This window comes from Embiotoca jacksoni, unplaced genomic scaffold, assembly GCF_022577435.1.
Source record: "Embiotoca jacksoni isolate LCO1_2020_lvr unplaced genomic scaffold, fEmbJac1.0.p SCAF_16, whole genome shotgun sequence".
Classification (NCBI taxonomy): domain Eukaryota; kingdom Metazoa; phylum Chordata; class Actinopteri; family Embiotocidae; genus Embiotoca; species Embiotoca jacksoni.
The window spans coordinates 2,947,900-2,962,240 of record NW_027185296.1 but is presented as its reverse complement, the minus strand read 5'-3'; the positions used below and the strand labels follow the sequence as shown (position 1 = coordinate 2,962,240).

Here is a 14,341-nt window from a genome sequence, read left to right as displayed (position 1 = left end):
TTTAATCTGTGTTACAGAATTCTCCCAACAATATGGCAGGTATGAACAATCCTCCCGGCACTCCGCGGGACGACGGCGAGATGGCAGGCAACTTTTTAAACCCATTCCAAAGTGAAAGTGTGAGTGTCTCATCATACAACACGTCAACAAGATCACATTAAATACACAAACTAAATATATTTGATACAACTATGATTCATCTGGTATGGATACTCACCTACAGGGAAAGAAATTTTTAATCCTAAACACATTAGATAACTGTATGTGCCAAATAATAGACTTTGACTTTGGCTAAATAACAATAATTTGTCTAAATTCATCTGTTGCACAAAGCTGTCTAGTTCCTGACCATCTCAAGTAGGACTAATTTGCAAAGAACTCTTGGTAAATAAAGAGATTTTCCCAGCTAAAAACATGGCTGACAGAGTAACCATGCCAAACCAGTCAGCTCCTTTCATTCCAAAAAAATCCAGGGACATGAACATTTTACTATCACAATTCGAGTGCGAAGAGTGTTGCAATACAAAAGTCGTCTGGTAGCATAACATCTTACCTTAGTGCAGATATGTAGCAGAGCTGAGGTGTTGTCTGTGGCTTCCTCATGTAGTAGGAATCAATGTTTCTGCTAACTCATCAGTCAAGAGTCGGATATCTTCTTGTTTCAATTAACATTGTCTCACTGCGTTAGATTAAAAAGGTTACTGAGAAATGAAAATCTTTGATTTCTTATTAAGTTCACAATTTTTAAGCCATGTTTAGCTTTTTTTTTTTTAATGCAACATGTCAGCACATGGCTGGTATTGTTACCATGGAAACAGGGTTTAGATTTGAGTTAGCCTGGGGGTAGCTTGGCAAACTTTTTAGGTTTAAAATAAGTCTTTATTTTATTGAAATTGTCTTGTTTCAGACTGACCTAAGAGCATACTGACGACCAGCCTGACTCTACGGAGCAGTCTAAAATGTTGACCCTGATCTATTTTGCACACGCTACCACAAAAGCTCCATGGTTTATAAAATCAGCCCCCATGCTTAGTCCTTTATGTCATACCCTGTGTTCCCAGCTTTACCTAACTCAAACACAGAAACAAAGCATGCACAGATGCAAGCATGGAAACAAAACACACACATGCTTTCTCTGATGCATGGAGAGATTGTCATGGAGTGATTAATGTGAGCCTGCACCGTCATTGTGATCTGAAATTCCCTAACATTTTCTCCTTGGGCTGGACTCTGCTCTGCTTGCTTGCTTGGTTTACTGACATAGACGAGGGTTAACTGTTATGTGTAATGTTTGCTGCAAAAAGGCTGGTGGACTGGACATGGCATTTAGTTGAGATAGTTGTATTGCTTTCATCTTAAACTGGGTAGTATAACAAGTTTGATATAGTATTGGCTTATCTTTTCTCCCCTCCCTCTCTTTTTTTTTCTCTCTTTACAGTATTCACCCAACATGACGATGAGTGTGTGATTTTTTTTTTTTTTTTTTTTTTTATCTTTTATTTTATTTTACTTTTTCATCTCCCTTTATCTCAATCTCCCTTTCCCATCCACCCCGGTGCGTCTTGCATTACCCTCTTCCCTCCCTTCCTCCCTCCTCCTCTTCCTCCTCCTCCTCCTCATCCTCCTCCTCCTCCTCCTCCTCCTCCTCCTCTTCGTGGATGGTGTGTTGTGCCACACAGCCCCTGGGGATTCCCCTGGAAAGCAGGACTCCTCTCAAGGCCCCTCATCCCAACGCCTGTAAAATGGGCGTAAGAACATGAAACGGCCTCCAAGCAGCAGAGGTGGAGGGGATCACCTCTCCACTTCTGCCTCGTCTGCTGGGACTGCTCGGACAAGCGAGAGCCTGAACCTGCTGCAAGCCTGTCTCTCCCCAATCCAAAACCTGCCCTTGTGGGTGGCTTTCAGGGCCAATCAAGATGTCCCTCTGCATTCAGCTCTATCCCACCATCACCACACTGTTATATCACGCTGATCCTGAGTTATGACGGCACGCAGTAGTTGACTGACATGGGGCTGAATACCCTCATTCAAAAACTCCGCTCCTGTAGCAGGATTGATTACAAAAAAAAAAAAAAATCAATGATCTTATTATTTTAGGGCAAGAATGGTTTTCATTAAATGTTTGTAATTTTGTTGTTGTTGTTGATGATAATATTATTGTTCTAATTTTCACAATTGATATTATTCTACTAATGTAGTTATGATTTCCTGTTAAGGGCACATTTGATCTCTGCAGCAGCATCAACAATTACAGAATATGCACACACTCGAAAAATGCACAATGATTTTCTGTTTACATGATTTTAGGTTTTTTGTTGTTTGTCTTGTTTCCGTTGCAGTCAGACTCACGTCACATACCTCTCCTTTAAACTTCTTTTGAACTTGTAGCTTGCGTCTTTGCCACCTAAATGTTTTCCCTAAAGTTTTCAAGGAAGAGTAATTGGGGTAATTGGCTTTCTTTGCCTGATGAAGGGGTTTATATCTTAGATAAAATTAGCCATACAGTTAAAGCAGAGGCTCGCTCACATCATCGTTCTTTCCTGGTACAAAGTATCTGTCGTTGCACCTGAATGATCAGATGTCCATTTTCTTGTCTCTCGTCTTAATAAGCAACCTTTCTCACAACTGTCTGTGCTTTTACTCCCAGGAAATGGCTCTGATCACATCCTGAGATGATTGTCAGGACAGGTGCCATTTCTAATTCAGTAATAGACACGAGATTGAGGGCATTTTGCGAATCCTCTCGACTCTTCTATGGATTTGATCTTGTCTGTAAATACAACATATTTAGCTTGTATTGTGGCTGTTTTATTATTTGTTATTTACAAGTTGTCTGTGAATCCTGAAATGTGGTTTCTTCCCCATCATCACCTTATTTTGATTTCAACCTCATTGTGGACTCCCAAGTGGCACCGTTTCCCTCCCAGCATCTCCTTGAGAACTGGGAGAGATTGTGGGACCTCTGACACACTCATGAAGCGTGCTTTCTTGCTTTGTGTTTGGATTGAACTCACATCCTGTATGATTGACTTTCTTAATCCAAGCAAAACGGGCTAAATCACATCTCTCTGTGGAGTTCCCATCAACCAGTTCCCTCAGTGAGGCCCATATGTATAGGATAATGGATCTGGGCATCTGGGCGACTGATGATGGGAGCAGAGTGATGCACCTCGGGGCTCACAGACTTTGCGGTCTAAAGTCTAAAGATGAGGAACAATAATAGGAAACTTTTGTAATGAATATATTTCAATTTTGTGGATTGTTTTCAGCAGATTGATTTTATTTAAAATGTATTCAACTGAGAAAAAAATTAAAGCCCATAGAATCTGCACACAAAGAAAAGCATGGTTGCATATTACGCTATTTAATTAGTTTCTTTCTGTATGTTCTGTGCTCTTGGCCTGATCAACACTCACTGTCTCTGTTTCTCTCATGGCACCACGCTGCAGCACTCCCATCACAGCCGTGTTCAAACCAACAGCTAAACAACCATTGTAGCCTCTAAGGGTAATGTACTTATTAATTTCCTGATATCAATGTGAACAGATTGTACCCAGAATTCAACAGGGATATCTCCAGGATTCGGCTATCAGTGGCCTGGGAATCACCCTCTCCAGTGTTCCTTTCAATGTAGTGACACACACCTCCCGTCTTTCCTCCAATCCCACCCCAAACCTCACCCTTTAATTTCCTTTTTTGTAAATACTGTATAATGCATTTTGATATCATTGACATGTTTTGATATGTCAGTCACTACCAATGAATACAGCTGAAAGTAAATTATAAATAAAACTGTCCATGTTTTTTCATAGAGAAAGGATGCGCTGACTATTTGGCTTATGTGGCTAAATTGATAGAATACAGTAAACGTGGCTAAATGTATAGAATACAGTGACACACTTAATGCAGACTGTGTGCTAAAGACTTGTATGGTGGGGAGGATGGGACAAAGAGAGGACAGGACAGAGAGAAGCAAACGAGCTGTGGCGTCCTCACTCTGCCCTTGACTCTTTATGTTTCAGGCAAAAGTTATACTGTTGGTTTTGAAAAAAAAAAAAGTCATTGTGTGAATAATTTTTTCCAAGGGGCATCTTCTCACAAATAAACATGTGACCTCATATTGCAGTTTTTAATATGAAGGATTTTTATCAATTTAAGAAAACTTTTAAAAAGGAAGAAATACTTAAGAAAACCTCATTTTAAATTAAGAACAGATCAAAAAAGTAATACTTATGGGGGAAAACTGTGCCCTTTGCTATTCGCTCCTGTAATAGCGTTGTATAGTTTGAAGCTCTCTCACTGATCCTCTCTCAGTCCTCTGTGTATATCGATCGTTGGCCATCTCTGTACTTCTATTGTGATGTATAATACTGTACCATTAGGAAGATTTGCTGGTCGGGTGGGGTGGTTATATTGAGTCGGGGAGGAGTGGGGATTCAAGGGAAGGAGATATAAGTGATTCTCCTGTACCATTTATGGTCCTCTCTGATGACACGGCAGTATTCGATATGAAGCAGTCTGTCTCTTGGGTTTGCTTTGTATTTCATGGTAGGATAGTTCAGAATCTTGTCTTAGGGACTTAGGTGTCTTGTGTAGGTAATAAAGATGTTCTTTGTATGTTTCTTTATATTGTAAAGTTTCTTTAGACTGAAAGAAAAACAGATAATTTGCTTATCAAAAAAGAAACAATGCACCAATAATAAATGTCATTTGATTTTTCCTTGTTGTTTGAATCTCTTCCTCTGAGCTCTCATTTCATTTTCAATCCCTATTTTATGCAGTACACATAGATGTTGTATACAGTGTAGAAACTGATACCAGACCTTTGTTCTAAATCTTTACAAAATACATTTCAGTGGACACATCCATTTTAAATGTGTAAGGTAAATAATAATAATAATAATAAATAATTTTCTATCTGCTATGTAGGATGACTAAAATTTTAAAATAAATTCTACCCTTCAATCCAAAAAACCCACATTATCATTAAGGTGACAAGATTATGGCAAAGACACGTGAAGGGCAATATTTAATTTGAAATGATTTGCTGTATATGGTTAGAATGGTGCCATCGTTTTGTTTTATTTGCTCATTCATAATCACTGCTTTTTGGAGCTTTCCTGTGAACACACCTTTAAAAAAAGATTAATTATTCATGTTTGATTAAGGCCACCTGGAATCGGTTTCATCCGTTTTGGTTTAGGTTAAAGGCGCGCAAATCTGCTTATTTTGCAAATACTCAAAATATGCAAGACGAACAAGAGAACTATTAACCAAGTCCTGCGAAATCCTCAGGAGCTAAATATTGGGGAAACCTGCTATTTTGTGAGTTCATGGCAATTGAAGGCTCTTTCATTCGGCTATGATTCTGCTTGCAGGTGTTTTTTTTAAATGAAGTAAAAGAACACATTTTTATGGGATGACAAACTAAAACCGCTGTCCTCTGGATGCACGAGGTCAAATATGAATATGCACGAACGTGTCCAATAAGACTTGCAGGAGGAGCTCAAGGTTAACAGGAAGCAGCTTGTCGGGACGAGTGGAGACCGCGGCGAAGTCAGTTTGATGTTGAACACCGAACCAACACGCACGAGTCCCGCCGGTCTCCTGTCCCGACAGCAACCTGACTTCACCACCGCAAACTTGGGAAAAAAAAAAAAGGGAGATTTTTTTTCCCCCCCTCGGAACCAAAACAAGGCTCTTCATCAGACATCTGAAGGTGAGCACACGTTCATTTTGATTAAAAAAAAAACAAACAAAAAAACACTCGTTGCACGTGACATTCAGACTTCACGCGCACCGACACGTTGCAAAACGAGAAGAAAACATCCGCCTCGTGTTTACCAACAAGGAACCAGCCAGCTAGCTGGATTACGGCTAATGCTAGCGCGCTGTCGTCAACTTCGTAGCTGTAAGCCTGCTAGCTGTCGTTAGCCTGCTAGCAGCGGGACAACTTGTCAGAAACTTCCTGAAACGTGTCTCAGCTTCGCTGTCGGTCGCACAACGGCCAGCAGGTACCGATCAGGTGAACTCACGTCACGTGTTTTGTTCATAACGACGATGAATCCACACAGCTGTGGACTGACGGCAGCTGTTGTGTTCGCATGTTAATGAGCTCACTGATTGTTAATATCTCTGTAAGCAGCGGATGAATCCTAAAAAAAACCTATTTGTGGGGTTTAGATCTCCGGTTTTGGGACTGCCCGTTCAAGAAGTAAGTGAAGGTACATAGTTTGTATATATATATATATAAGTTGTTTTCTGTCTTCTGTGTCACAGTGGCCCACTAATGACCGAGAAAGAAGAGACTATGGACGCTGCAGAGAGCCGCGATAATACGGCGAAGAAGAACGGACAAACCTCGTTGCTGGACAGCGGGGAGGACTTTGAGGTTTTAGACGAAGAGGACATCGACGACGACCCCCCTCCTCTCGAGGACGCCGGTGGTGGGAAGGTGAAGGACACGGAACAGTCGGAAAAGAAACACGCAGACGTGGATCCGGATCCAGTCGACGAGTGGCTGGATGTGTTAGGTATGCAGCAGATGCACCCATAACATGTGAGCAGGTGCTCTGATCACATACGACAACACGGATGATCAAGTGTTGTAACTACAATGAATGTGACTGCTGTCTTGTCTCCAGGCAATGACCAGCTGAAGAAAAAAGTCCTGGAGGCCGGGGGAGGGCGAGACAGTCGGCCACAGAAAGGACAGGATGTGAAGATTCATCTGAAAACGTACCTGGCGGATGGGACACTTGCAGAGGAGCAGCGTGACCTCTCTTTCACTCTGGGAGACGGTGATGTTATACATGTAAAAAAAAACAAAAAACCTGTTTTGTTACATCGGTTTTATTTGTCTTGTCAAGTGGCAAAAGAATGTGAGTGAATGTTTCACATTCTGACGGCGGGTTATGCATAATTTGCTTCACGCCAATGACAGGATTTGGTGTTATATTGTACATTGCAGTAATTTACTGCAGAGACTTTTTTTTTTTTTTTTTTTTTTCCTTGTAGGCACTGGATCTCACAGTGCAGTTCATGGGAATGGGAGAGAAGGCACTCGTACAGACTGATGGAAAATACGCATACGGTGCCCGGGGAAGGTAGGGAAGTGTTTTAATCTAGCTGTTAAAAGCCATGTGAAATGTTCCTGTTATTTCGACATAAGCCAATCGTACAAAAGCTGCAATTTTCCACTTAAACCTTTTCATTGTATTGTTCAAAACAATATCTAAACTCCCTTTCTTCATGTTTCTATACCAGCTCATGGTATAATTGAAATTCGTTGTTTTGTAATCCATTGATTGAACTCCTGAACTTTACTTTGTTTCTTCCCCTTGCCAGTCTTGAACCGGAGGTTCCCCCAGATGCTGAGCTATCCCTTGAAGTGGAACTGCTGGAAGCTACTGACGCTCCAGACCTGGAGCTGCTGCTCCCTGCAGAAAAGATTGCCCTGGCAATTCACAAGAGAGAGAGGGGCAATGTCCATTATCAGCGTGGGGACTACGCGTTTGCTGTCAACTCGTATAGCATTGCCCTGCAGATAACAGAGTCTAGTTCTAAAGGTGAGAGGCATATCAGGGAGTCGATGAAAGGTTTATTATAGTGGGTTGTTTTTTTTTTTCTCTCTCTCTATAGATGCTTACTTTGATTTAGCTTTTTTTTTTTTAGGTTTTAGATTTACCTGCAAAACAATTGGAACCTTTTTTTTTTTCAAATGCATGGTTAAAACATTTCAATCTCACTTTTAGTCCTCCTTTAGAACCGGGTAAACCTCATTTTCTCAACTGATGTTCCATCATTGTAACGATCCACTGCGGTCCAGAATAATGAGTGAATATGAGTCAAAGTCAAATGTTCTCTTTGTCTGTGATCTTTTCACTAGCTTTGTGTGTATGTGTGTGTGTTGTTGTTGTTGTTGTCGTCGTCGTTGTCTCTTCTGTGGCAGTTGACATCAGCCCTGAGGAGGAGAATGAGCTGATGGATGTGAAAGTGAAGTGTCTAAACAACATGGCTGCCTCTCAGCTGAAACTGGACCACTATGATGCAGCACTCAAATCTTGCGTCTCAGCACTAGCAAACCAGCCAGACAACATAAAAGCACTTTTCCGTATGGGCAAGGTACACATTGCTCTCGTTCTTTCAGTTTCTCTCTCTTAGGTTGTGGCAGGTTCTCTTGTTAACAGTTCTGTACTCCGGCTTTAGGTACTGGCCTTGCAAGGTGAATACACAGAAGCCATTCAGACGTTGAGGAAGGCACTGAAGCTGGAACCAAGCAACAAGGTACTTTTGCCCTCATTAATATTGGGTCAAATACATTTTTTAGTATGGAGAAATAACAGTCTGTTCTTATAGCCAGTAGATGGTGCTGTAGGGTAAAATATCACCTCGTTTGTAGTGCAAGGTCAGTTGAGGTGCTGATTCATCATTTCAGAGGATCTGTTTTCATGTTGTTGCTGTAAATAGGTTTGCCCTGCACCCCAGCCATATCTAATGCCTGGGCACTGTTTCTGTTCTCCTACTTATACAACTGGCTATATGTGGTTCTTTGGCCATACAAGGCCAATTGACAGAATTTATCTAAAGTGTGTGGGCTTCTTGGATCAGCTGGAAGCTACAGCAGCATGATACTCATGCCCAGAACTCACCACTTCAGTCCCACACCCATCTGTCAAACTTCACATGGCCTGGACATGCCAATATATTCAGTGTAAATATAAATGCGCCATTACATTTTGTAATAGCTTAGGTGGATTGCTGAATTGATCGGTGAGTGCGTACTTTGGAATTTGAAGTATTTGAATATCTAATCCCATCATATCCATAGTGCAAAGATGTTTTAGAAGGTATGCAGTAAAACCCCCGAGCAGAGTACCATTTCATAGCGGTTATCTATGTGTACGGTTACAGTAGTGTGTCTGAACAGATTTTTTTTATTTGGAGCTAGACTTGTTGTTTTAATGCTAAAATGGATTTGTCTCAAAGTGCTTTAATAATGAACTCCTTAAAAAAAACGAAATTTTCAAATAGAAAGAACACTGGGTGTTCTTCAGGGACAATGCACGGACGCTCTCATTATAATCAGAGGCGGTCTGAAACGGGCGCAGGCGTCATGAAGTGACAAAATGGCGCATTATCTTTCTTTTCTTCGAGAACTGACAGACACACTATCTGCATTGTTTACACGGGTGTCAGCTCTTCACGCCCTCCATCTTAAACGTAAATGGATGAGAAGATTTGTTTGTCTGTGGTTTGTTTACTTTTTGAAATGACATGCAGACTTGACAGTTCCAGTTTAGACAGCCTCAAACTGTCACACCACAGTATTTGGACTCGGATGCTGTCAGGGACAGGATGTTACATGTTTGTTTAGCCTACTTTACCCCCCACCCTCCGTGTTCCTGCGACACGGCAGGGTTGTGTCTTTTTGGGGGTAGTTTTTGTACGATTGTGGTGCTCTGCTCAAGCATTGTGCTTCAAGTGTATCCTCTTACTCTTGGCAATAGATGGGAAGAGACAAATCCTCAGGGTAGAGATTTGTACCGGCAGATACTCTTGACTCTCCACTCCCCACAGATCTTAACAGTTAAACTGCACTTAAATATTACATCAATATTTAATAACCATTGCTGTAAACCATGCAATGGTGCACCATCAGCTTCTAAAGTCCTTTTTACTAAGCATAAACATTTTTTTTGTCTTTGAAGATATTGGTTTGCTCAGTCATTCATCAGCTTTAACAGCAGCGAAGTGACTCAAATCTGAGCCTGTGCTGGAACAATAACTGAACCCTTTATCCGGGGATAATTGTGTGGACATGTGGGCTAAATGACAGGCTAATTTTGTGACGCAAGTCTGTGATTTCTTGGAAAACAACAAAGAATGACAAATATTTTCTCCAGTACTTGTTTATGTGAAGTGTATAATCAATGATTGGACCATGCGGAAGACTGAGACGTTTTAGATCTGTGACATGTGATGCGATTCATTTTGCTTTCCAGACCACTTGGTGACTACTCGTGTCTGATGATTTAAGTGAATCCTGGCACGTTTCCATTACCAAGGAAATAAGACTTGTATTGTTATAAAACAGCAGGACTTTGTTTTCTACATGCAAGTACCACTGCATTGTTAGACGAGAGAAATTTACCTGTGGACCGCAGCCTGTAACGTCCGTTTGTCTTGTCTCTCCTGTGTAGACGATCCACGCAGAGCTCTCCAAGCTGGTGAAGAAGCACTCTGAGCAGAGGGGAGCGGAGCAGGCCATGTATAAGAAGATGCTGGGTAACCCCTCCAGTAGTAGCGGCACACGGAAACACCGAGCCAAGTCTTCATGGGTGAGACGCTCGGAAGAAAAAGAGTGTGTTGTGAATTTGGGGCAAGAATAATGTCCACCATTAAATGATGTTCATGCACTTTCATTAGCTCTTTTGAATTGATATTTAATTTGTAATTCACTGGGAGAGTTTGTAATGTATGAATATTTGAAGTCAGATGAACATGCTGCTTTTGAGCTTTTCGACGTGTCATTCAAGCTATTTAAGATGCTCTTTCTGCTTCTTTCTCACCAGGGTCTTAGCTGGAAATGGCTTTTCGGTGCCACTGCAGTAGCCATCGGCGGCGTAGCTTTATCCGTTGTCATAGCTGCTAGGAATTGAGGCCAGACTTTAGTGATGGCCTGACCAGTCCTTTGCAGTGGGAGAGCTGAAAACAGAAGCACATCTGGCAGTGCCTTCTGACCTTTGGTCAAAGGGGGTGGAAATGTCAGTCGGTCAGTCACCTCTTCACTGTCACTCTCCTTTCTCTGCTATGTTTGAGAACTGTACGTGACAACTAATGAGTCTCCAATAACTGCATATGGGAAACGTGTTTTCATTATTTAAAATATGTAGGTTTAGGCATATCTGTCACATTGCCAGACACTGTTTTCCTTTGCTGCCATTGTTTTAGTTCGTGATAGTTAATGTCGGGAGCTGATTATTTGAGCATTCAAATGAAAAATAATTGATAACAGATTCAGATAGGACCTATTTAATTTTTTTTTTCCATTTTAAAAATAGCTATTGTGATGTGGTCTGATCGTTTTTCTATAGTTTTAAAGTGTCAGATTGTGCCGTTAAATTATTATTTATTATCCAAGAGGCAGGGTTTCACTTTGACACTGTACAGTATTTCTTGTTGACTGATGCTGTATTATTTAAGGTCCACATGATTGCGAGGCAGTTGGGTCATGCGCCATCTCTGTGACCCAGATTCTACTACTAAGTGACCAGAAAAATAGAAACACCTGTACAGAGAAACACAATACAAGAGTCCTTCTATATATTCTACCTTACTTAAAATGTTCCGGTTTTCTTTAGTTGTTTGCATATTGAGTCCATTCCTTGCTGACGTTTGTGTTGGTGTTACTGTAAAAATGTTTCCTAAAATCATGCTCGCCTCGAGGAGAATGGAGGACCAAAAATGTCACAAGAAACCGCAGCCTCAAAAATTGACATGGAATTAAATCAAGACCATTCTGATCATCACTATCAGCAGCAACAAACACAGGTGGTATACAAATATACAAGACTGCTGTATTGGATTGAAGGTTAAAGCTGAGGGATGTTTAAAATTTTTGGTCACATGTATACATACATTAAATCATGCCAATGTAGATAAAATGTCCTTTATTGTCAATATGTTTTTTCAAATGATTCATTATTTGTTAAATGAGATGCAGTCAATGCAGTCACTACCTTTTATAACATAGAAGGTTTCTCAGTGGTGGGGCAGAAGGAGAGTTTGTTTTTATTACTCAATTTCAGTCCGCTATACCTCAGACCTGTGATGAAGACCAAATGTTGAAGGATCCCCCTTCAGGTACAATGATGGCTGTTCATTGCCTGCATTTTTTTTTTTTTTTTTTTTTTTTTTTTTTCACCGGTGAAGTTTTCCTTTATTGATGTTCCTTTAGGTGTTTATTTATCCTTTAGGTATTTATTCCATGGGTTTTGCTTATTGCTTTCTTGCATATGTGACCCCCACCAAAACAAGTGGCTTTTCTGGAGTAGATGGTAGGCAAATAAACCCAAACATTGCATAAATCTTTGACAAATGCTGACAAACTGAAGTGGCCACAAATGTTCCTGACATTCCCTGCATTTGTTAATTTTGTATTCATCGAAATAAAATATGTCTACTATCAAACTACACTTTCCTTTGTGTATAGTTTCTGCCAATGTATCTCAGACACTGCTATCCAGTGACTTTAAAAGTAATTCCAGCTATGGACTTCATGGATTTCACGTGTTGTTCCTGGTCCACCAGGGATTGCAGACGCTCTGCTGCATTCATACCTTCTAAAAATGGACTAGGGTGAAATGCTGCTAAGAAATCCACAGGGATATGTTTTATTAAAACCCCTGAAGTCATATTTGTAGTTTTCAACAGTCTTCTTGCTGAACCAGAAACCATCTCTTAAATATTCAGTATTTACATTTCCCTTATTTACAGCTGGACATTCCCAAGTTTTCTGGATATCCCCAAGCCCTGTGTGTGTGTGTGTGTGTGTGTGTGTGTGCGTTTGTATGTGTTTCCTCCAGACATTGACGTCTCGCTGACGTAATCAGATGACCTATCGTTTCCCTCTTCCTACGCATAACTGATGGGCAACGCTCCTTCCCACATGCTGCGAAGAATTTTTGTCACCCATTATTTATACAACATATAATGACAAAACGGAGTACATCTAACATAAATCAATTGTCAGATTCACCTGTTGTAAATGAGTTGTAACCTGAATAATATAAAAAATAAAAAAAAATGTAAAAGCCAACAACGCTAAATATTTACAATACAACTGTATATTATAATAATGTTGCATTATCATTATTATCATTACGTGTGTGTGTGTATTTTTTTTATTTATTTTTTTTTAAATTAAATGTATGACTAAATAGGGCACTGTTACTGCTCGGTGACTTCATCACCGGTGCGGGGTCATTGAATATTCATTGAAAAGCAACGGGACTTCACGGTTTACGACAGAGTGCGTCCGTGCGCGTGGTGGGAACGGTAGCAAGATGGCGGCGCTGAAGGAGGAGCAGTGCTACGGACTGTCCTGTGGAAGAGTGAGCAACGGCAGCAATGTCTCCGTCTTTCACGTTAAACTCACTGACAGCGCGCTGAGAGCGATTGAAGGCTACCAGAGCGTCAAGGTAAGCGGCCCCGTTTTCACCCCACCGCGACCGTGACGTTTTTTTTGTGTGTTTTTTTTTTTTTTTTTTTTTTGGTCGGGTTTTGAAGTGCGTCCTGGCGGCGGTGACAGGACTGCACACGGTGAGGTCAGTCCGCCTTCGTGCTGCGATACACAGCCACAGCAGGCAGGCGAGTTTTCTCTCTCTTTCTTTTCTTTTTTTTTTTTTAGTGAGGAGGGGGTTTGAGAAAGTGTGTAGTTCAGCGGCCACCACCTCTCGGACCGGACCAGGCTGCCCGGAGGTCGGGTGTTGCAGCTCGGACCCGGACTCGCCGCTTCACTCGGACATTTATCGGACGGTTGTCATTTCATTGTGTTGTGTTAGTTTCAGTCGGCGCAACAGTTTTAACTTGGTGTTGGTAAACTTGCCTTTTCCCCCCAAAAAAATAACCTACATTTTTTTTTAATTTATTTATATATATATATATGTATATATAACTGAAAACACGGAGCGACTTGTGTGTACAGATGTTTCCAGAAAAGTTTGTCAAGCTGTCAGTTTTTCTTGGGCAACGCTCGCTAGCTAAACTAGCCAGCAACTAACTGCCCACACATAATGGTAACAGCCACCATTGGACACACAAACCTCGTCTTCTCTCTGACTGGACTGGGTTTTTGTCTTCTTTTTGTTTTTTTTAAAGTTGTTAGCTCACCGAAACCCTTCCCTTAGTTCAAGTGTCTCATGACAACACGGTGAAATAATGTCGAAAAGTACCCTGTGTTCATACGAAGAGAGAGAGATGGCCATTTCTTTTTTTTGTTTTCCCACACAACCCCCTCACTGCCAGTAAAAGACTCATGCTCACTTTTAACAGCGTTTAAAATTGAGTCTTGAGTTATTAAAAGACGTTTCTCTGTCAGTAGTGGGTTGTTTTTTTTAAATAAGAGGCAGATTTTCAGGGTCTGATCTCTGAATGCCCTCTTTGCTTTCGGCTTCTTCTCATGTCGAGCTTTAAGTCTGGTGGTGGCCATCTAACATTTCAGCTTCTATAAATATTTGACAGGGAAGAAAAAAACAAAACAAAACAAAAAACAACAACCTGGCGGGCCAGGAGGAAAGGAAACAGGGCCTTTATCTCCAGCTTCTGTGTCTTGCGTACA

The 14,341-nt window shown here is 41.0% G+C and overlaps 3 protein-coding genes across 6 annotated transcripts in view; all 3 read left to right on the top strand.

The window, feature by feature from the left end:
- The window catches only part of ssbp4 (single stranded DNA binding protein 4), an 83,018-nt gene extending 78,299 nt beyond the window's left edge, over positions 1–4,719 (top strand). Inside the window, exons 16-17 of one of the 2 annotated variants that reach the window (XM_069150259.1) lie at positions 18–119; positions 1,680–4,719. In XM_069150259.1, the coding sequence (XP_069006360.1) occupies positions 18–119; positions 1,680–1,760 (183 nt within the window). In that variant the 3' untranslated portion in view covers positions 1,761–4,719. Of the gene's footprint in view, positions 1–17; positions 120–1,438; positions 1,646–1,679 lie in introns of those variants that run through there. The other variant, XM_069150258.1, reaches the window with a different exon arrangement.
- An 895-nt stretch (positions 4,720–5,614) lies between these two features.
- Positions 5,615–12,195, top strand: fkbp8 (FKBP prolyl isomerase 8). Of its 3 annotated transcripts, none has more exons than XM_069150254.1 (9): positions 5,615–5,719; positions 6,280–6,533; positions 6,645–6,814; positions 7,018–7,106; positions 7,348–7,568; positions 7,952–8,124; positions 8,209–8,286; positions 10,203–10,340; positions 10,575–12,195. In XM_069150254.1, exons 2-9 carry the CDS (start codon positions 6,290–6,292, stop codon positions 10,659–10,661), a joined length of 1,200 nt encoding a protein of 399 aa, XP_069006355.1. In that variant the 5' UTR covers positions 5,615–5,719; positions 6,280–6,289; the 3' UTR covers positions 10,662–12,195. The 3 variants fall into 3 exon arrangements, with proteins under 3 accessions (XP_069006355.1, XP_069006358.1, XP_069006357.1); XM_069150257.1 differs by lacking the exon at positions 5,615–5,719 and adding an exon at positions 5,767–6,014; XM_069150256.1 differs by lacking the exon at positions 5,615–5,719 and adding an exon at positions 5,767–6,025.
- An 834-nt stretch (positions 12,196–13,029) lies between these two features.
- The window catches only part of ell (elongation factor RNA polymerase II), a 35,785-nt gene continuing 34,473 nt past the window's right edge, over positions 13,030–14,341 (top strand). Inside the window, exon 1 of the mRNA XM_069150253.1 lies at positions 13,030–13,202. Coding sequence (XP_069006354.1) covers positions 13,068–13,202 — 135 coding nt within the window. The 5' untranslated portion in view covers positions 13,030–13,067. The remainder of the gene's footprint in view (positions 13,203–14,341) is intronic.